Source organism: Ylistrum balloti, unplaced genomic scaffold (genome assembly GCF_031769215.1).
Source record: "Ylistrum balloti isolate Yb309-2 unplaced genomic scaffold, AGI_CSIRO_Ybal_v1 Utg370120, whole genome shotgun sequence".
Classification (NCBI taxonomy): Eukaryota; Metazoa; Mollusca; class Bivalvia; order Pectinida; family Pectinidae; genus Ylistrum; species Ylistrum balloti.
Window position 1 is genome coordinate 1,693,591 of NW_026782137.1, and position 24,159 is coordinate 1,717,749.

A 24,159-nucleotide genomic window follows, 5' to 3' on the forward strand; every position below is an offset into this window, starting at 1 on the left:
TAGCCAGTATGGTTTCATCTTTATTATTAGAGTCTATGAAGCCCCAAGAGGAGGCAGCCGTACGATTAGCCTTATCTAACAGTGACTTACTAAGTCGACAATTATTCGGTGTGTAACTCCGCTCCAAAATATCGTTGAGAGACAGGTATCTGAGATTGAGTCTCTGAGAGACACAGTGAATACCCTTCAGAGCGAGCTGGACGAGCAACAGCAGTGCTCGAGGCGTACAGCCCTTAAATTTCATAACGTCCCCATTGTCTGTGCCGTCAAAGACTTTGACACCTATCAAGCCGTAATTAATATTTGTGAAGAAATTGGGGTTCATATCACACTCAACGATCTATCTCGCACCCACACTCAAAAAGTCCGTTACAAGAAGGTTGCTATTTATAGCACGTGTTATTGAGTATACAGACCGTCAACGTGTCTATAGTGCGAAATCCAGTCTGAGACCCAACAAGGACAAAGTGTTTATCACGGAGTCTTTGACTAGATACCACCAGAGTATTGTAAACCGTCTAGGCGAAGTATGGAAGGACAATATAATTGCCTCTCACTGGACTATTAAATGGTGGGATTTTTGTGAAGAAGACTCCAAGTTCCCCTAAGACACTGATAGTGTCGCATGCCTGTGTCGATCGCATTATCTCGGAAGTCACGTCTTTTAATTCTTATTATCAGCGAACGACATGATTGACATTCCATTATTACGTTGAATATAATGCGTTTGATGTGGCAAGATTAGGATACCCCTCTTGCACTCATATCCATAATTATCTATACAATAAGATACGAAGATTCATATGTATATATATATCCCTCTAACATAACATATCCGTAATTATCTATATACAAATCTAACGTCATATCGTTCTATTACGTCTAGTATAATGTATTTGTTGTAGTAAAATTTCCCTCTGACATACGTATCCATAATTAGTATATGGGTCTATGTATCCATTTATCGAACGTCATATCGGTAATTTTTGTTTTAGTTATACATTGTATTGCCAAGCTTCTAAAGTACACAAGCTTCAGATACTGACACTGAGTATTAAACTTTACTTTGTCCGTTTCCACTTCATAATTATATAGTGGTACCATATACATATTAACACGGGTGACACTGCATATTTTTTATATATTTCAGTTCAATTCCAACACACTTATTCATCAGTGTATATTTTCATACATCACATGTTCATGAATGTTTTGCTACATTTTGTATTATATACTTTCTTTCTATTTCTTTCCTCCACTTACATTTTCCCCTCCCTCAGTCACATTCTTTTCCTGAATGACCCCCTTGCTCGTACCAATCTACAGTCCCGTTCTGGTTGCCCGTCGGCCGATGCCGTGTACATGAACTCCTTTGTTATTTTATAGATTATGGGTAATTCTATTGAACTGTACAGGGCTTCGATCGGATTGTTCCACTGTAGATGTTATTTATCCACTACTTCATTAAAATTTCTTTTGTTATCACTACAATATTAACATTACTTGCTATTTTGATAAATGTCAACTTGTTTCCTATCGTAAGAGTTATACTGAGAACGATATATAATGTATTTATTGAATCTGACTTTTACAGTTCTGATTTTCCCTTTATTCTTATCATGTTCCTGCTCAGTGGAGATATTGAAACGAACCCTGACCCTGACAAATTTGATTTAAGTGTTCTTCACTTAAATATCAGAAGTATTAGAAACAAATTATGTCATCTGAACAATATCATTACCGACTTCGATATTTTGTGTTTTTACAGAAACACACATTGGACGAACATTTAGTTATTCCTGGTTACTCCCTATTCTTCCGTTAACATAGAAATACCCGTGTACTTGTATATTTTTCTGACGCTATAAAAGCTACCAGAAAGCTAGATTTTGAACCTGCAAATGCCGAAATACATTGTCATAACAGTATTATGTTTGGTCTACTTTATAGCCCGCCTAATTCCTCACATGACTTTTATCGTAACTTAGAGTGGTCTATTGAATCAGTGTGTGACTACACTAATGATATAGTTCTTCTTGGTGATTTCAATGTTGACATTAATCGTCCAAACTCTAATCTTGAAACAATAGCTTTAGGTATGACCTCAGAAATATTATTTTGGAACCTACCCGTGTTCCTCCTACCTCAGCGACACTACTAGATCCTATTTTCGTTTCTAATTATATTAAGTGGCTCAATAGCGGTGTGTTTGGGGTTGACAACACTATTAGCGACCATAAATCTACCTATTTATCTATGTCCTTTTCGTACAATTGTAAGTGTGCCTATAAGAGGCAAGTTTGGAATTATAAAAAAGCTGATTTTGATAAACTAAATAATTTGCTTAGTAGGGTTGATTAGCATGCAGTTATTATGGATGCTCCTTCCATTGATTCCACTACTTCTAATTTTACTTGTAAATTTTTTAGAAATTGTTCGTACTTGTATTCCTAACCACGATGTAACGATCCGTCCGTCTGATAAACCATGGTTAGACTCAGCTTTACGTAAACAATGTCAAATTCGTGAAAAACTCAGGAAGAAGGCTCTAAGTACTAGTAATTCTAGTGATTGGAAGAATTATCAGAAAGCCAGAAATACCGTAAATAATATGAAAAAGGAAGCAAAAGCACGTTTTTACTGTAATCTTGAGTCACACGTTGATGAATCAAGAAATGCTAATCCCCGTTACTTTTGGAAAATACTTAAAAGTTTTATGTCTTCTCCGCAAAAAATGCTTCCTCCACTTCAGTATGTTGAGAATGGTAATCATAAGGTTGCATACGACGACCAAGAAAAAGCCGAAGTACTTAATGACCACTTTTCTTCCATATCTAACATTGATGTTACTGGTGCAAATTTACCCCCTTTTCTTAGCAAATGTGTCAATACTTTAACTGATGTTATCGTTACTGAAAAAGATGTATTTGATGTTTGTCAGTTCTTGATACTGGTAAAGCAGTTGGTCCTGATAAAATCAGTCACCGTATGCTTAAAGCTACGGCAAGAACATTGTCGATTCCTTTATCATTATTATTTAATTGTTCTATCCGTGAGCATTCTTTTCCGACAGAATGGAAAATAGCACATGTGTTACCCCTTTTTAAGAAAAGTGATCGCCACCTTCCGGTTACTTATCGTCCTATTTCTTTATTAAGTTGTGTTTCCAAAGTAATGGAAAGGTGTGTTTTTAAACATGTTTTCAAGAGATAACAATGTTTTCTATAAATATCAATCTGGATTCATACCAGGTCATTCGACAGTTTACCAACTGGTCGAGTTATATAATAATATTGTTTCTGCTAGAGACAGAAAAGAATATTCGTTTGTTGTATTTTGCGACCTCTCCAAGATATTCGATAAAGAGTAGCATGATGAACTCCTATTTAAACTTCGTCAATATGGCATTGATGGTAACCTATTCTCTTGATTCTCAAGCTATCTGTCTAATCGTCAACAGTCTGTCATGTATGGCAATGATACTTCCTTTCTTAAATATGTATCAGTCGGGGTATCACAGGGATCGGTTCTTGGTCCGCTGTTGTGTTTGTTCTATATTAATGGTCTTGCTGATCCTATGAAAACATTTACTAGGCTATTTGCCGATGATTCTTCTCTTCAATATTCTTCTGCAGACCTGAACGAAATTGAGCTTTACCTAAACCACGACATTCAACGTTTACAGGACTGGTCTGACCTGTGGCTGATGCAGTTTAATCCTTCCAAAACGGAAGTGATTCTTTCCTCATCTAGTCCTCTTGACATAAAACCTAACCTTACTTGTAGCAATGTACCGCTACCCTTCACAAATTCTCATTGTCATCTTGGGATTACCCTAAGTAGTAACTGCAAATGGTATGATCATATACATCAAATTATTAAAACAGCTTCTTCAAAGGTCTTAGCATTAAAACAGTTGAGATACAAAGTTAGTAAGGACACATTGAATACTTTATATATATCATTCATTAGACCGACTCTTGAATATGCTTCTTGCGTCTGGGATGGTTGTTCTGTCGAACTGTCGGGTGCCTTGGAGAGGGTGCAATTAGAAGCAGCCAGGGTTGTATCTGGTCTGTCGTCGGTCGCCTCTTGTGAGGCGCTGTACTTTGAAACTGGATGGTTACTTTAAAGTCCAAAAGAGAAAAAGCTGAACTTTCTACTTTTTATTAGATGCATAACGGGTTAGTTCCAGACTATCTTCGTGATCTGCTTCCTTTACGATAAGACGATCTCCATCGTGATTTACGTAATCCCGATAACTATCAAACACAACGGTATAGTCGTGCATCCCATCTACAATTGATTTATGGAATATACTTGACAATTCAGTTAAGAGTTTCTCATTATCTGCTATTTTCAATAAGAAAATATCACCTGTACCACGTCTCCTACCGAGATATTTGACTGTTGGCAATGGATTTCCCTCTGTTCTCCTTGCGCGAATTAGATATAACTACAGTGGCCTGAAAAGTGATTTGTTCCGTGTAGGTATCTGTGACACACCTGAATGTTATTGAAATGATGGTAATGAAGATGCGTATCATTATTTTTGTGTCTGTTCACAGTTTTCCATCCCCCGTCTGAGATTATTTGATGCTCTTTCTAACATTGGTATTCAGCCTGTCCCCCAACTACAACTACTGATATAGGGAGATGCAGACCTTCCCTTCCAAACAAATGTTAACATCGTTCTTGCAGTGCAGTCATTTATAAAATCAACAAAGAGATTTGAAACCAATTAGTGGACAATCAGTGCAACCAGAGCTCTTTTCTTCAGGTCCCATCATTCTTTCTTCTTCTTTCCTCACTCACCATATTTTTCTTTATTGTTCTTAATTGAAATAGTAAATTATCTTTGTGTATATATTGTATGTTCCTGCCATCACGTGCTATATATATTTAATCATTTGTGTTGTATTTTCGGGAGAAGGCCTAGTAAATTGTAAGAACTTGTGCCTAATCCTTTTGTTTGTTTATCAATAAAATATGTTTGAATGAATGCAACCTTTTCACATCTGTATTAAATAAACGCATTTTAGTTGTATGCATGTAGTATAACATCTTAACTGATGCACAATTTGGGTTTCGCCCTGAAGTTAGTACGATTGATGCTATGTTTGAAATACACTCTGTAATAACTTAAACTTTGTATTCAAAGAAGCCTTTTTACTGTTTTTTTTCGTAGACTAAAGCGTTTGATTTTGTCGATAGAATCAGCTTATGGCGCAAGCTGACAAAGCTTGGTATTCGAGGAAAAATGCTATCTGTCATTAAGTCACTATATAAATCAGTTAGACCTTGTGTCTCAATTAAAGGTAATTATTTTGGGAACAATATTGGATAAATATCAGGGGAAATATTATCACCTATATAGTTTTCACGTTTTGTTAAGGATTTAGAAATTTCATTTATTGAAAATGGAGCAACTGATTACGATTTTGGTGAATGAAATTTATTTCTCTTAATGTATGCTGATGATTTAGTAATGTTTTCCGAATTGATGGAAGGTTTGTAGAGTCTTCTAGATAGTCTTTATCATTATTCCACAGCATGGAATTTGACAGTCAAAATGAAGAAAACAAAAATTGTTTTATTTCGAAATGGAAGTCGTATATATGATAGAGAATCATGGACTTATAACGATAAAAAGGTGGACGTTTCTGACGTTTTCCAGGAAGTGACACTTAAATACAGTAATAAATTCCATCAGATACAAAAACAGTTACCAGGGACGTAAAGCTTTTATCAAATTGTTCTACCTTAAGTATAAAGTGCAAAGCCTTTTTTTTTTAAACATTTATTTGATACATATGCTTGCAGTATATTGCATTATGCGTGTGAAGTTTAGGGCTCTGCTAAAGCGTTTTGATAAGGAAAAGGTTCATCCTCGCTATTTGTAAGAAGATATTAAAAATTAATGTAATGCAATGATTTGTTTTGAATTAGGTCGATATCCATTAGAATGCATATGAAAGTATAGAATGATTAAATACTGATTAAAACTAATATATTCGAATAAAGGTACTTTGAACACTGCGTATTCCTTTTTAAGTAGTCGTTTTCAGTGGGTAAATCATGTTAAACATTGACTTTTTTCTCTTGGCTTCGGAGATGTGGACAAATCACTATGCTTATACTTGTCAAAGTTGTTTTTGGTATTTATAAAAATGAGAGGATTACAGGAGTCCTCATCTAAATGTACTTTATGTAAGCACGTTGCAAATAAATTTATTCTACATTACCATTTGAAGAAGTTTATTCCTATAAAATATCGAATTCGTTTATCTAAACTTCGCCTTTCCGCGTATAATTTGGCCAATGAAACTGGCAGATATGATAATATACTGAGAATGCAAAGGCTTTCCGAGTTGTAATTTAGACAACGAAGATGAATATCATTTTATTTTGACATGTAGGATTTACCGGAATCTAAGAATGAAATATATAAAAACCTTTTTATTGACGAATCCCTTCCATGTGTAAACTTTTACAATTGCTTTGTGTCGATAATATAAGCGATCTTCATAAACTAGCTAGGTATATGTTTGAGTTCAATCAAGTACCATCGTAATTGATATAATAAGTATCGTAATTGATACCTATATCAACTAGTCAGTGTGTGAATTATAAGAGTATGACGAATATATACATTGTTGTCATTTCTTGTTATGTTTATGACACTGTATTTGTTGTTATCGATGATGATGATGATGATGCGCTTATTATGTTACGTCATTTATGTACGTATGTTGACTATGATGATATATGCACGTCTATTCTTGTAAAATTGTATGTTTTCAAAAAGTTGATAATTATGAAATAAGTACGACCGTTGAATGTATGCTATGTAATATGCCATTTGTGATTGAGTTGAACATTGAATTGAACTGTTGATTGGAATTCGGAATTAGAAACAATAGACCCAAACCATGAATATTGATAGTATTCAGTTGCACCATACTTAAACAGGGTCCCATAATGCATCTACTTTTAGTTTTAAATTATTTTCAAATATTGCGTCACAATTGGAATGTTCTTTCCTCTGATCATAGATAGGAATATATAAAACAATAATAAAATACCAACATGCCAGCATAATCATAATCCAAACTCAAGTTAAATAAAACCGGGGCAAAAACATGAACAAAAAACCTATTTACGCGTAGACTCCTGAAAAAGAACAGGGAGAATAAGACCAGGTGTTTCGGAAGAGTAAGTGTCTTCTGCTTCATCGACGACACCTGCCATGTAACTCTTCAACAGACAATTAAGCGAACATCAAACACGTTGAGTTTCATATTGCACAAAGAATTATAATGTTTCTTAATGAGCTCGTCCAGCAGGATACTTCTCAGTGAGATCTCTATGACTGCCATAAAACTTTAACATAATTAAACTTTCCTTTACTTATTTAGTGACCTCCTTCTATAAGTCCTCCTTATATATTTTGCTAGTATGCTTTTGAGTTTTAAAGCAGTTTTCATTTACATGTTGAGATTTGAATTTAAAAGTATAATTTTCGTTGACATTGTATACAAATGTTATAGCAGTGTCAGGCACGTCAACAAAGATGTGTATATTGCTGGTGTATATAAAGATTACGTGTCAATAGAAATAATAGTGTCTGTGTTTATTGTTGATATCGAATTTTGTTCTTGCTGAGATCCACAAAGAACTGTAACATTGACAAGGTAGAATATCCTGACTTATTATACTAACAATGATATGATTGGTCTTTATTAATCATCTTAGTACAAGGTATTTTTTGTCTCTATCAAGAGAAACAACCCATAACCCCTTAATAATGTAACTGACGTTCAAAACTTAACATCACCCAAAAATAATGAATGAAAGGAAAACATAAGATTTTATACAGGTAGATTTTTAAACATGACAAAGCTGTAGTAGATTTACTGATACCATTTCCCAACAATCACCATGTGAGATAAACCTCTCACCAATTTCAGCAAAACTTGTCGAAATGTTGAGAACTCACGTAGTCCTCTACCTAATAGTGACCTTTGATGCATTTTAGACTGCGCTGGTGTCACTTACTGTACGTGACAACTGTTTCACCAAAATTGTCAACGACTATCTAATCGGTATGTATGTTTACCTTGCTTAGTGATGTGGGAGCTTATATTTGTAAACATCTCCGTAATTTAGTATCTCGACATCATTTGTAATGCTTCAGCTTTATAGAAAAAAAAAATGAATTAATGGAAGTTGCTATAACAACAGGCATTCGGGAAGTTTGTTCATAAAGTTTACAGTAATGTCCAATTTGTAACACATTGTATTAATTTAATATAAAACAATTACAAATAGATTGGAAAAATAACTATTAGACTTCACATTTGAATGGAAACAAATGGCAAACTCAACGGAAAGCTCCCGGAAGTATTTCACATTAGCTTCTAAATCGGCATTTGTTATATGTAAATACTCGAGGTCAATAATTCTTCATTCCAGCACGTTACCAAATAAGCCTGCCTCGTCATCATTGGCCGATCAGGGATCCAATGAGAAGACAAGACCAGTGAAAGATATCAGAGCGCTTTGGTGACGAGAAAAACCAATAACAATTATTCATTTGTTAATGCACTATCTATAGTTTGAATTTCATCATATGTGTGTACTGTATTTACCTCACTGTATTTTGAAATCCAATTTTAGTTAACTGAAAACATACATGTATTTACGTCATAATTATCTTTAACGTTTTGGAAATAATCTTATGATCGATGAGGTCATTGAAGCAATAATTTCCTTTAATTGCTAAGACAGTGACTAATAATCAATATAGAAAATAAAACACTAGAACCGACGTTGTATTCCACTTGCTCAAGCTCTACTTGATTAAGTTAATAATAAATCGAACAGAAATAAGTAAGTAAAGGCCGGTGTGATATCAGAAGATGCACCATCCAACACTGACATTGCGGTCAAACGGCCTGGGACACTAATGCTTGTAGTATCGCCGAAGGATATACTCCTAGTGTAAGTACAAAAGGCATTACTAAGACTGGTAATGTGACAACACACTGAAGTTAGATCTTGACTTTTTCGTTGATCACTTTGGATTTTCCTTAGTCGGCTCCTAAGCTACAAATTTTAGACCCTTAGCATTACTGACGAGTCCTAGAATGACGAAACAGCTGTATGATGCAGTTAATTCATTGTTGGACTCCATTTTATCTCATTCTAAATCATGAAAAAGTGTTATTCACATGTGTACTTTTGTATAATTTTACAGCTGATATTGATGTCACTGCGCAAAGAGGAGCAGGGTTAGGATGAACCGATGTTATCATGGATAAATACAAATGGCCTCTGAGAATTGTGAAATGTTGTTCGTGACCGAGTAAATCAAGAAATTCAGTAAAGATACTGAAATACTAATAAGCTCGGAAATCAGTGGGAACAGTTATTTGGAGGTATTTTATAAGTCTACAGACCAGTATCAGAATAAGCAGACGACAATGTTGGTGATTTTACAATTTGTTTTCATTGATTAACGTCCATATGATTAATCGTTGAAAGATTTATTTCTAAATAAATATCCTCTAAAGTCGCCATTTTATATAATGGTGCGCGTGCTTCTCTGGAATCTTCACTTGATTCCGATAACGGTTGATATTACCATTGTTACTGTTGATTAACGTGTGTGTTTTCCAGATTTGATTACTAATATTGTTTATGCGATTGTTTGATAAAATGATAAGCCACTTCAAGTAATTTTCAGGTTAAACTTAAAACATATTTAATTACCATATAAGAATATCAAAAAGATTGGTAATTAAGTTTTATCAATTAATACATGTAAAAAGTATCTACAATACAGTTATACAATTATAAAACTAGCATCAGTCAAATAATTACACATTATAATGTAAAATATGAAGAGATTAGACAATCCATGTATCATGCTTAGTACTACATATAGTTTAATTAGCTCTAGATTAAATATTTACGAGAGAGAGAGAGACAGGGAGACAGAGAGAGAGACAGAGAGAGAGAGAGAGACAGAGAGACAGAGAGAGAGAGAGAGAGAGAGAGAGAGAGAGAGAGAGAGAGAGAGAGAGAGAGAGAGAGAGAGAGAGAGAGAGAGAGAGAGAGAGACAAAAAAAAAACGGTAAAAGGTAAATTAATAGACCATCAAAAGAACAGGAAAAAGGACAAAATAAGATCCACAGCGTAAACAATTAAGGAGCAAATAAAAACTTCAAATAAAAACGGTATGGATTAAGGAACAGTTAAACTCGACAGTAGTCAGACAATAAGGCGATTGGTGATATCATACAAAATGTAGATATAACGGAACATTTTTTAAAACTTATGTACATATTATCTTATAAAACAAATAATAACATAATGTATTTTAAAATACAAAGGTTTGTGTCAAGTAATTTTCGGTTTATATTATTGATATGGAACGGTTTCAGAGTTTTGGCCACTATCTTGGTTTATTTTTGTTATATCACAATCTAAACAGCAATGCCACCAATGTAGCGATACTTGTTTTTATGCAGTCGAAGGTAGTCATTGGGCGTGAATGAGAAATCTAATGAGGCGACGTCAAAGTGTTTATTTGGTTTATCATAACTTATACGGGTTGTTCTCTTTTCTCCCACTTTTCATGAACAAAGGAAGTATGCAAACACTGGAAGACAATAGAGATGCCATCATAATCTGTTCTGATAAAGTACCTATATACAGGTAGATTATTTACCTGTACTGTTCTGATAAAGTACCTATATACAGGTAGATTGTTTACCTGTATTATTCATAAAATAGTACATACTGTGTAAATCGAAGTACCTTTTAATATCCCTACTTCCTGATTTTGGTAATTTGATATAGAACAGTTTACGAGATTCTAGCTTCTATTTTAAATCAATTAAACTATCATTTAAATCAATTAAACCAATAAACTATACCGTTTTAAGCATACAATGTATAGAATAACGTCATATGGCGGTGCTCGATAATGAGAGGGAATGTGTATTACATTGTTTCAATATGTTTTAATATGATATAAAGATCCATAGATGCTTAGTTGATTACAACAAGTTCTTAAAAGAATCAAACTACCATATAACACATTAAGTTTCACTGTTGTTTATCATGAGGAGTTCGTTTGGAGCCTTTTCACACCGCATCATATATTATGACAAATAAAAATCTGTTTGATTTGACCTTGAAATGAGTCACTTTAATCGTTACTGAGAATAAATTATAAAATATCTATATATATTCTGAAGTGTTGTTAATAGGTGATTATCTGCGTGTGGAACGCTGCGACAGGAAAATGTACGTTATGTAACATTTCATCGTGGCATCTTTATGACATTTGCCCTTTCCTAATTTAAAACCATGTTTTATTAGGTAAATGGGTATCACTATCGCCGAAATAAGTTACATCTTGAAGTCACACGTCATGTGACCTCGTGTCGCATTCAAATCGTGGCCAAAGCCCTTGAAAGTAAATAAATGATCTGAATAGCGGGAATAATCAGACACAAAACAATTGATGTCATATAAAATCGAAATCTAACGGAACATTTGGTTTGATCCAAGAAAATGAAAGAGTGTCTAATATACATAATGTACACAACGTTGTACAGAATGTTCCTAACGTATGATCAAATGTACACAATGCACAACGTCCTGTGAATTAATTAAATCAAACATACTTTGGTACATATCAATTTTTTTTTTCACAGAGTGTCAAATCGAATATAAGATACAGTGTGTTATCAAATATTAAGAACAATATTTCTAAATGATGTGAAGAACATGCGAGTGTTTCATTACAATAACGGCAGGCAAAGTACACACTTACATTGTATTAACTAGTTAATGAGAGATATACAAACTGATTGCATGTTCTTACATACAAAAGCGTTTGCCCTGTCATCGTACAATTAACATTTCCTAAAAGAAAATACTTTGAAAACATTTACGTGCCATTTGATACAATATTCTATGTGTTGTAATCCGAACAATCGATGTAAAATACCCGTGAACAATGCAGTAGACATAAAGAGTGAGTTTACTATCGTGTATGGCAAATTTTCTATCCTGTTTTTTAGAAATGAAAATCTATCTATTTTTATTTATCAGTTATAAGGTGAAAAAGGAATAATATTAATTATTACAAATATTAATTAAATCCTACCATTCCCAGTTTTAATAGGATCCGCAAGTCTAGTGCTTCATATCATTGTCTGAACTGTTGCTTCGATGCCATCGAACAGAATTAAAACATATTTAACCCATACCAGTTTTCTGGCGAATAACTAGTACATGGCTAAACCAAATGTTACCCTAGCCGCGTCATGCAATATGGATGGACCGTTAAGATTTAGTTGTTCTTGTACAACTGTCCAATTATAAACGTTAGTGATGGATAATTGACGTAAATGTTATTCTAACTTAATAATATGCAAAATAATGATATTGTTGGCAGAACACATAATATACAAGACAGATGTTTTTTTACCCTTTCCGGACCTCATGGTCTTTGTTTTGTTTCAGGCTTATGTTTCGTTAAAGACAAATTACAATTACACTGTAGTTAAAACCTACAATCCAATGAAAGATATGAGGTAAAATGTATTCCATGTCATCAACTATATTTTAAGTCAACTGTATAATAAATAAAGTGTAGCACATTTCCTGGTGTGAAATGCATAATCTGACGTAAGTATACAGGCAAAAAAGGAAAGTATTGATCTAATTTCTTTACTTAAAATGTTGTTTTTTATCCATCATTTTTAAAGTATGTTCATGGTTTGTAATTGAACCACTGAAAATGTTAGTCTTGACCGAACGAACATGTCTATTTTTATCTACTACCCTTGTGAAACTGATAAACAAGTTAATTTGGCATCCAACCATCATTTTGAAAACGACGGAACTTTAATATTTGAATGGGCGATAACTTGAAGTTTTTCTGTAAATTTTCATCTGTTAAGTTGTTAAAGAATGACCCATTGAGTCCTTCGTCACGGCACCAGATAGCCAATTTGTCCAGTTTTATATTCGTAAAGTGTCTATATAGATCGTTTGAACCAAGCTTTTCGAACCATTTACGACTGTCTGATTTACTCTGACTTTGATCTACTGTCTGTGGAGTGCTGGGTGGTTCTGAAGGCTCCTTTTCTTTTCCTGTCCTCCTCAACTTCCGTAGTTCCTTTAGGACCCTCTTCAAGGAGAACCTGTAATCCTGATATACAATATTCTATGACTTTTTCGTTTACAATATTGCATCAAAATACTGAATTCCTATAATCTCTTCATGAAAATGACATTGTGAACTAGCATATACTGATAATCATATTCAAACACAATGATCTATGATATGTTTACATTACAGAATAAATAATAAGCTTCGGTCGGGAATGTCAATTAGTGAACAACATGAAACTTTTTTGAACGACATTTCAACAATTTGAAATAAGACTGAAAGTAAAGACTTCTTCTGCGTAATGGCATGGTGTTAAGTGGTTTTACTAATGCCGTTCTGAGTTCTTAAACTTTGGAGGATTGTATAGATAAGATCTTTGAAAACAAAAAGATTTAGTCAATTAGTATAGTAATAGTTGCGATAGCGTGATAAACACAATTTAACCAATGCAAATCGAAGTGGCTTTTTAACAACAGGTCTACACTCGACTCTCTAGTTAGAATTACGTCAGATTGCAAAACGGCAAGCGTTAAACAAAAACCACCATGTTAAAGCTGTATTTCTAGACCTAGAAAAAACTTAAGATTTTGTTTAGCATGAAGGACTTCTACTATCACTTAAGGAAATTGGTATATCTGCTAATATTTTAAGATTCATAACTCGATTCTTAAAAGCTAGGAAAATGAAAATTCAATTCAAGTCAGGGAAATAACTCCCATTTCAGAAGAAAAACTAGATAACGGAGCCCTCAGGATAGTGTTATCACATCCACCATGTTTAATATCTTCATGAACAAACTGCATGAATGCAGATGATAGCAGTTAATCACCTCGGAGTGATTTTGATTCATAAACAGGAAACCGGAAAAAGAGCACTTAACACGCTCACTTTCATTTCCAGAAACATTTTTGAATCAAAGAAAAATACAAGAGCGCTAATATGATCCAAAATAGTCAAATTGTCAGTGTACAATTTGATTTCAGATAATGTACGCAATGAGTTACATATAATTCAATACAAGGCAGTTAGAGTTGCATTGGGAGCTATTATACACCAATAATTAGTTTATTGATAGGGAACACTAGCCCTTGACATGGGGCACTCTAGACTGTCAGCACTGTATCCTTATCTCTCCCATCGCTTCATACTATTTCTTCACTACTCACTTTCCTATCTTTTCTCGTCTTCTTAAAGGCCGAAAGTCCGTAAAAGTGGACGTAAATCTCGGAAAAATAATGGATAGCGAAAACAAAATTCAATCGACAACACCTTGATGGCCGCCTGTCGGCGTTTTGTTCTATGAAGCGGTTTCAAAATTAAATAGGCACATCTAGAAGCCAGAGAGAAGATACGCTTCAAGTTATAGAAGCATAGTGTGTAGTCCAAACATTATAAGGACACAATTAAAGAGCAAGAGAAACTTACACATCTACGAAACACCAATTCAGTACTCATTAAGAAATAACGACGACAAAAATTGTTTACAGATGGATGGGCTGACGGATAAAGGGAACATACAGATTTTTTATTATATTGATATCAGATGAAATATAAATATCTCACCTCCGGGATCTTTTCACTGAGAGCACCCTGAACATCGAAATAAGCAAGTTTTTTGTCGTCATCTATGATAAATATATATATAATATATATATAAATATATGATAGAAACGATTAGACTATTAGTGTACTCAAACGTAAGTTATCAAAAAATCAATTCAAATTTATAGTGCTGTCACAACAATAGATTATAAAAAAGACAAGTGAGAATTAACTAGTAAAAATTAACCATACAGCTGTGCAAATACGTTTATACCGTATTATATCAATGATACAATTTACCTGTCATTCCTAAAGGTACCTCGTCGATTATTTTCTCATAATCATCATCGGATTCCTCGTCGCTATTCGTTGCAAACATATCTAGAAAACAAAAAAATCTAAATTCAAATCATCTGATTAAATGTATGTCAGTTTATTCAAATTAAAGTGTAAATCAACTACCGGGTAATGCTATTTTTGCGATTTTAATGAATGAATTTTACCAAAAAGAGTGTTTTGTAAGTATATTTTTACTGTAACCACAAAATTTGTTTCTGAAAATAATCCTATGCTTAATCGTAATCGGTATTACAAACAAATAAATATGTTATCTGATTATTTCATTATTTTGTTTTAGGGCCGCTTACTGTAACATTACACAAGTAATATTATGAAGATAAAAATACTAAATAAATATATTTTATTTCTTGTCGCGGATAAAAAAAGTTTTATATTTGTCATCTGAAATGTTTGGTCAACCTGTCGGTATTTTTTTTTTTTTTTATTAAAGATTGTTTGTGGGAGATGAATGGGACCACAGCCATAATCAATAACTACATGTCAGTATTAGAGGATTATGTATTTATTTGTTAGTCTATTACTTATGTCTTACCAACAGATAGTTGATTTTATTTACAATGTTACTTTTTGTATGTTTCAGACCTCCATCATTTTGGATAATAAAGTTATCTGAAAATAGTATCGGCCTACTTATCTATGATGGAGGATTCAATCCACTGAGAGACCACTAACAACACATAACAGCAACAACTACACAAGCGAGATGCCTTCAGTGAAGTGTCCAATCCCAGACTGTGACTTTGAAACAGATGACTTAGATGCTGCAATCGTTGCTGCACTTTTGACTACCCATGCACTAGTGTACACAGTAGCCTCGACTTCTGCAAGCTGTAATAAAGTGGAAAAAGTCAAACGGCCCACTATTACATCCGCTGGCACGAGTGAAGATTGGTCATACTTCCTCTCACGATGGAAAGACTACGTAGAAGCCACTAAGATAAAGGATAAGGAACTTGTTATACAGCTTCTTGAGTGTTGCGATGAGAATCTACGGAGAGACCTCACAAGATCAGCTAGTGGCTCGCTGACGGATAAGTCTCAAGAAGATGTGTTAACAGCCATGAGGATCCTATCTGTGCGTGAAGAGAATACCATGGTAGCTCGGGTAGCACTGAACAACATGACACAAGACCGTGGAGAAACTGTGCGCTCATTTGGTGCTCGACTACGCGGACAAGCAGGTGTGTGCAAGTTTTTAATACCATGCCCCAGCTGCGACAACGAAGTCAACTATACTGACGCAATCTTACGTGATGTGCTTATTCATGGACTCAACGACTCTGAGATTCAACTTGATCTCCTTTGGGAAAGAAATCAAAACATGACACTTGAACAAACATTTCAATTCGTTGAAGCCAAAGAATCGGGTAAACGTTCTGCATCTAAACTACTGGTTTCTCAAGGAGCAGAAGCAGCTAGCAGTACATATCGCCGCAATAAGAGTGCCGCTCGTATAGTGACACTGTGCACCTATTGTGGAAATAAAGGTCTTGGTGCCAAAGCAACGCCACAAACTCGCAAAAAAGAGTGCCCTGCATATGGTCATACATGCAACAATTGCAAGCGAATGAACCACTTTGAGTCCGTATGCAGAGGCAAACACAATGTGACAAACACTAAGACTGAACAGGAAAGTGCTGTGTATGATTCACTTTGCGCCGCAACCAGTCATGACAATAACTATGGTAGAAATGTTGTTCAACTTGATCATCATCTTAACAATCAGCTATCAGACACTTGAATTCGCCAGTCGTCACAGCCTCAGCGTTTTATGCATGTGACTGCTCGTGTTGACCCTAAAGACTATAACCACTTCGGCATTGACCCCAAGATCATACCGAAACCAAAGACAGCTACCATCACCGCCATGGCTGACACAGGTTGCCAAAGCTGCCTAGCCGGCATTAAGGTGCTACATCGGCTTGGCATCTCAGAGAAACATTTGATCCCAGTGACCATGAAGATGCATGCTGCTAACAACGTCAACATAAGAATCCTTGGGGCAGTCATCCTAAGCATATCTGGCAAAGGAACGAGAGGTGAGTCCAATCTAAACCGCAAACACCCTTGGCATTGGACGGATCCCCACAAATGGTTAATCCGTCTCCCTCTCCTGCATCGCCCAGGCTACCCCCGTCACCACATCCTCCAACTACCTCACCTGCAACACCAGTCACACCCAGGAGGATCGTGACAAACAGACCAGAGCAACTATCCGTTGACCTTACCCCAAGACGTCCTAATCGACAACGACAAGAGCCAAAATGGCCTAGTGATTATGAGCATTAAATGGGGCAGAATAATCCCCGAACTGGAGGGTAGTCTGCCCAATGACAGTTCTACTTTTCTACTTTTTTAATTAATGTACAAATAGAACCTTATCATTTTAATTTCATTTTCTTTGTTTGTTACATTTACTGTTAATTGATACATAATTTGATCTCACAATGTAATAACAGTGTCAAGGCATATCACATTTTTAGTGACAATGAACAGTAATAGACTTATTCCATCCATATTTCCCACGCAAGGACAAAAACATTAAATCAGTCATTTAAAATACTTATAAATGACTCGGGGAGGGATAGAGGATTATGTATTTACTTGTTAGTCTATTACTTATGTCTTACCAACAGATAGTTGATTTTATTTACAATGTTACTTTTTGTATGTTTCAGACCTCCATCATTTTGGATAATAAAGCTATCTGAAAATAGTATCGGCCTACTTATCTAAGTATGTCCTTAGAGCATTACGGAGGTATACTTGCAACACCCCCAAAACCAAGTAAGGTTAAAGTTCATTTGGCAGGAGTATCACAATTGTTCATGTTAAACAAAATCATGAAAGTTTTAAACTTTAGAAACACAGAAACAACGTGATAAATGCATAGTTTACTTGGCTTAGCACAACTTCGATATACCTATAATTTGCTTACTCGCCAAGAATCTTAATGGCTGATCTCAGATTGCACGTTTATGATAGTTCGAGTTCTACCTTATATTTTTTCACATTTAATAAAAACGAAATATTTATGAGAAGAATAAATAAGACATTGATGAAATCATTAAGTAGTATAAGTTGTAGTGTCATCTTAATATTAATCAATAAAAACGATCTAAATTTAATGTATTGAAATAGTACGTAAAGCCTAAGACATTGAATTAAACACGTTATCACTGATGGTTGTAAAACCTACCTGGTGGCAGGGGAACTTCATGAATTCCTGTATTTTATTAAAAAATAGCTCCTCTCTTTTCGGTTTAAGTGGTTTCCAACCATTTTCAAAAAATACTTCCTCACGTGAGGTTATGGACATAAGGCCAGATATGATTCTGACTGAACTGTACATTTTCTTTGTATAGAATCTGCCGTTTGAAACACAAGAAGCATATTCGAGGACTGGTCCAGTAAACAATAAATAGTCGTAAGAGTGGTTCTACTTACTTTATATTTCTATCATCTTAAAGGGGTATCTTTAAACAAAAAAACTTTATTGAATGGTTTATGTGAGCATGCAGCCCATTTAAGGTTACAGCTGAAACTACCACTGACTGGCGATGTATGTCATTAACTGTAGAACAAAATACGTATATATATTTCATTAATTGTATAACAAAATACATATTTATATTTCATTAACTGTTTAACAAAATACGTATTTATATTTCATTACTGTGTAACAAAATACGTATTTATATTTCAAAATACGTATTTATATTTCATTAACTGTGTAACAAAATACGTGTTTATATTTCATTAACTGTGTAACAAAATACGTATTTATATTTCATTAACTGTGTGACAAAATACGTATTTATATTCCATTAACTGTGTAACAAAATACGTATTTTATTCCATTAACTGTATAACAAAATACGTATCTATATTTCATTAATTGTATAACAAAATACGTACTAATATTCCATTAATTGTATAACAAAATACGTACTTATATTTCATTAATTGTTTACCATTCATTGTCCTTACCTTGATTATAATAATCACCCTTCGTTTTTATAGGCATCTGTTCTGGTTGACGTCGGTCCTGGGCTAATATCAAAAACATGCTTTACATTAACAAGTACCTGCATATATCGGCCATTGCAGTCTATATAATCATATTTTTCATTCATCATACCGCCAGAGTAACACAGCATATGAATTGAAAATCTTTATGTATGTAAAAGGTCAGAAGTATTGATAAATTACTCACTGTTGTCATAGGTTAACTTTCTGTAAAACACGATTATCTTACGATCATAAGACAATGACAGGCTAGAATTAGCAGCAAAACTATTAAGTGACCAGCTGGAGAACGGACATTACGAACCAATGTTATAAAATGGCGGAAATAGTGTGTACCGAAATGAAGCTCCTAGAACTATATAACTGGGATTATACATTAGTCTATGTATGTTTATAAAACACATACAGAAAACACTTTACATAACAGAAAATATAAAAAATTGAAAAAGGAGGTAGATTTGTTATGCCTTTTCCTGCTTAATAGCTACCTGTTTCCACCTGGTCCTTTCCGACATGCATGCTAGTTTTGGGCCTAAAACGTAGTGGCTTAGGTGGTAGCGGGGGAGTTGCTAATCCCATCACACCAAGTGCATAAATGAAACACATGTATGTATATATATGTATAAATACGTGGTAATCATGCCCTTATTTACAAAAGACAAATTGATAAATTACTCACTGTTGTCATAGGTTAACTTTCTGTAAAACACGATTATCTTACGATCATAAGACAATGACAGGCTAGAATTAGCAGCAAAACTATCAAGTGACCAGCTGGAGAACGGACATTACGAACCAATGATATAAAATGGCGGAAATAGTGTGTACCGAAATGAAGCTCCTAGAACTATATAACTGGGATTATACATTAGTCTATGTATGTTTATAAAACACATACAGAAAACACTTTACATAACAGAAAATATAAAAAATTGAAAAAGGAGGTAGATTTTTAATGCCTTTGCCTACTTAATAGTTACCTGTTTCCACTTGGTCCTTTCCGACATGCATGCCAGTTTTGGGCCTAAAACGTAGTGGCTTAGGTGGTAGCGGGGGAGTTGCTAATCCCATCACAACAAGTGCATAAATGAAACACATGTATATATATATGTATATATACGTGGTAATCATGCCCTTATTTACAAAAGACAAAACAAGATGCACACAGGTTAATATTTCACATTGTTATGCATTAAGATAACACGTCCGTGAAGTTGATTCCCTATTCCCTATTCCTTATTTAATTACCTATTCGACACTTTCATTCCTAATTCAATACCTATTATTTATTCATTTAAAAATTATGAAATAACAATAAATGTTTCTAAATAATTATTAAACGTGTTCATTCTATTATTCCTCTTTTCTATTATAGTGTACATATTCAGTACACTTTTCTTAATCCAAATAACAACATTTAAGAGCTAAGGAAATGAGTTTCGCAGTCATGCAGTGGTTTCACAATGGATGAAAGTTAATTTACTGTTTGAAAACGGCTGATCATTTACATTTCAATACCAGCTGTGATTTTCTACCTGAACGCCCCGTATACCTTATAAAATGTGTTCACCAATCAAAAGCTGCATTTTATTAGATTTGCAAATCATCATTCTTTTCTTTTAGGGCAGTTTGTAAGTTTACATTCATATCAAAAATAATAAATTTGCTGAAGTTGCCAATTTATATCACAAAACCAAATTTACAGGATTGAAACAAACTTATTTCTATCAATATTATACCGAAATGTATGTTAAGAAATAACTGAAACCCGTCTATAGACCTGATTCAGAACTGGAGTCCTGCATCTCCGAGGAAACATGTCCTGCTAACACCACACTATCGGAAAATATAGGCTTGTCAGACCTCGTCGTTATAAGTGGTGAAATATAATGAATATATACACTCATCTCTTCAACACAAAAATTATATATCAGGATTTAACCATTATTGTTTTTTATATTTTCTCTGCGAACTTAAAAAGACATTTAAATGCTCAGTGCAGGAACATGAAATTTTGTAAAAGATTAAGGAAGGAAATTTAAATAATGTGTTTAACACACCTTATTCATTCACTCGCAAGAGGTGATAATATACATGTTGTTAACATGCAGCTTTTTATCATGCAGACTACGTGGTCAAGAAAGAAGGAGAGGGGTTAAAAATAATGATTCACCTTCTGTACTGGGCTGCCGATGCCGTTTAGGCAGTGGAGGTGGTGAAGGCGGTGGGATCTCGATCTCATCATACTCTATGAAGGTTGCGTTCGGTGTTTTCAGAAAGTCCATGTATACTGTTCCATCAATATCCTCTTCTTGCACGTCTTTGCAAGAGAAGTTTCTGGCCATTACAAGTTCGTAGTCGTAATCGTCGTCATCATTCAGCGGTACTCTAACCTCGATTTCTCTGGCCGTAACACTGTTCTCTGGAATAATGACGAGCGTTCGTTGACAGCGTTTTTGTGTAGTAGATGAAACCCCTTTTGGGGGTTTGTAGTGACCAATGATGACATCCACATCAACCATACTCTTTATTTTCACTGCTCCCTCGAATATTCTTGAGTGATTTACCAACTCTTCAATGTTAGTTGTTACTAGTTTAGGGCCTCCTTTCTTGACAAACGTCACATATTGAGGCAATGGGAACCTGTTTACGACTTCCTCCAATGTATAACTATTGTCGTCTGGTATCAGAACGAATCTATGTCTATCTTTAGAGTTCAGTAAAATTTGCGTCACGTGAGCACTGTCCTTATTTGCAGAAGCATGGTCTTTGCCTATGGTACACACTAGTCCTTTACCAGGAATGAAACGCTGCAGTTGAATAATGGTTTCCTTTTCTATATTGATGCCATTCCTTGATACGAATGAATCCACTGTCTTAACATACCTAGGAAAGCCCTTAATCATATCACCAACACTGTTGTAATTCCTTGTGCCTTCTGGTTGGAATATCTTGACCATACCTCTGTAACGGACAGGGATCGTAAGGTCATCTGATCTTTCTATGTACCCATGTTCGTCCTCTCGAAGTGTACCTATGCCCCTAATACGTCCCGTATAATCTACACAACAAGTGATCAGTTTAGGAATAGTTTTGATTAACTCCAGTTTTAAGAGATCGTCCTGTGAAAATGATTCTGACTCACGGAGACCATATATTCCTTCTTCAACTTTCACCATCAACGGTAGAGTGAACTTCCCAATCAGGTCTTTGATTCGGTATTTTTCATCAGACCATTTTAACACAGGTTCACTAATAGCCGCCATAGTGGAAATAATCCTAACCAGGAAGTGCGTGAAAGACTGTAGACTACCCTTTAACACGACATGATAAAAAAAGTTCTATGTATGTGTCAACAGATCAGAGTACACTGATTTTATAATTGTAACCTCGCGAGGTTTTATAAGATTATTTCGTTTCAAACGGGAAGGAAATAAACAATTTACTTTCAGCTCAGCACAGTTTCTAGTCTATGTGTGTTATATTTTGTTGATATGTTTGTTGTTTATATTTTACATTATACTATCAACTGAAGAGTAACTTAAAACTGCTGTATGAAAAAGAATATAATGGTGATATCAATATGAAGTATTTTCACGCCTGTGGTGGACTTAAATGCGTACGTGTGATCGAGTAAAGTGTGTACATGTATTCACAAGTGTATGCATTTGTGGTAAGATTGCACCTGTGTACACCGACTTGGTAACTCGATACACACCTGAACAGTATTTGCATAAAGGGAGATAAATGATTGGAAATGACACAACAACATTCCATAGACTACTTGATATCTAGCTAGTTTAGACAAACATTGATTTGTATTTAAAATGAATGAAAACACCGCGTGTCAATATTGTTGAAAAACAACAAAACAATATTCAAATAGGTAAGTACTGTGAAGGAAATAAAACTGGAAGATATTCTTGTTTTGTTAAGATGTCTGAGGAGATTTTTCTTTCATATTTGCAAATAAAATGTTCCTGAATCGGATGTCCAAGTCTCACAAAATACAACTTACAACATTTAGTGAAACTATTTGTGGCATGGTCTTCCGCAGTACTCCTGATCTCTAAGTTGTTCATATTCTATACAAATAAAACAGTTTTTTTACTATGAAGCAGCTACCATAGTAATTATTGCGGGAGGAAAGTTTGTAAACACTTTTTTTACTTTTCTATCTATGAATTCAATGTTTTTGTAGGTGTCACTTAACAAACCTCGTTAAAACGTTGTACTGGCCCTTTAGATAACACAAAATATGTAATGTCCAGCTAGATACAAAACACTTTTAACTTCAATAAATATGATTTCGACAACGTTGACTTCAAAGTATGCAACTGGTTAACTCTCAGAGGCATGATACAATATGTACGATAAATGAAATATATGATAAAGCTGAAGCTTATATCTGAGTTGTTTGTATAATATAATATATAAAGGAAGACTGAAAGTCTCCAGAAATATCAACTACTAATGGTCATTTTAATATCAAATTTCATCATCAAAAATGTAAATTTTACCAATTTTACCAATATTCACCACAACAATAAAAAATACAAACAGAAAATATCTATGATTTTCGATTAAGTATCGATTTTAATTAGTTTTATGTAATATAGCGAGCAGAGCTATTGGTAGAGTACATAATGGTTTTAATGTTAAGGGAAAATTACATAAAAAGACAATTAAAGCTTAACTCACAGTCTGCGATATTTTTTTTTATTTTAACGAATTCTTTTCTTTGATACTTCCTTACACCGTTCCACTAGCAAGGCACACGTGACATTACAAAATGGCGTCATTTTTTCATGAAATGGTATGATCAAAAAAGGAAATGAAATGGTATGATCAAAAAAGGAAATGAAATAGTATGATCAAAAAAGGAAACACTAATTTCACAGAGGATTAAATTCTTAGAAGGAAATACGTTTTATTCCCATGACAAAAATTATATTTAGTTATATAAATCATGCTTATCGGCCTAAATTGAAATACGGAAGGAATGTGAAAGAGAGAAGTAAAAAATGATTTCC

The 24,159-nt window shown here is 34.3% G+C and overlaps 1 protein-coding gene across 1 annotated transcript; it reads right to left on the reverse strand.

The window, feature by feature from the left end:
• Positions 1-10,143: 10,143 nt before the first annotated feature.
• LOC132550329 (uncharacterized) lies at positions 10,144-22,392 on the reverse strand. Its single transcript, XM_060214374.1, has 5 exons — positions 21,300-22,392; positions 19,088-19,150; positions 15,038-15,118; positions 14,759-14,820; positions 10,144-13,234 (listed from the first exon to the last, which is right to left on the reverse strand). The coding sequence occupies exons 1-5, from the start codon at positions 22,390-22,392 to the stop codon at positions 12,887-12,889; spliced, it is 1,647 nt and encodes a 548-aa protein (XP_060070357.1). The 3' UTR covers positions 10,144-12,886.
• Between the last annotated feature and the right edge of the window lie 1,767 nt (positions 22,393-24,159).

Excerpts from the sequence above, each read along its gene's own strand:
- LOC132550329 (XM_060214374.1), bottom strand. The coding sequence starts at position 22,392 with ATGGCGGCTATTAGTGAACCTGTGTTAAAATGGTCTGATGAAAAATAC. Across the intron at positions 19,151-21,299 it reads TCGGCAGCCCAGTACAGAAG|CCCAGGACCGACGTCAACCA; the intron begins GTGAATCATTAT and ends TTTTGATATTAG. Across the intron at positions 14,821-15,037 it reads GGTACCTTTAGGAATGACAG|ATGACGACAAAAAACTTGCT; the intron begins GTAAATTGTATC and ends TATTTATCATAG.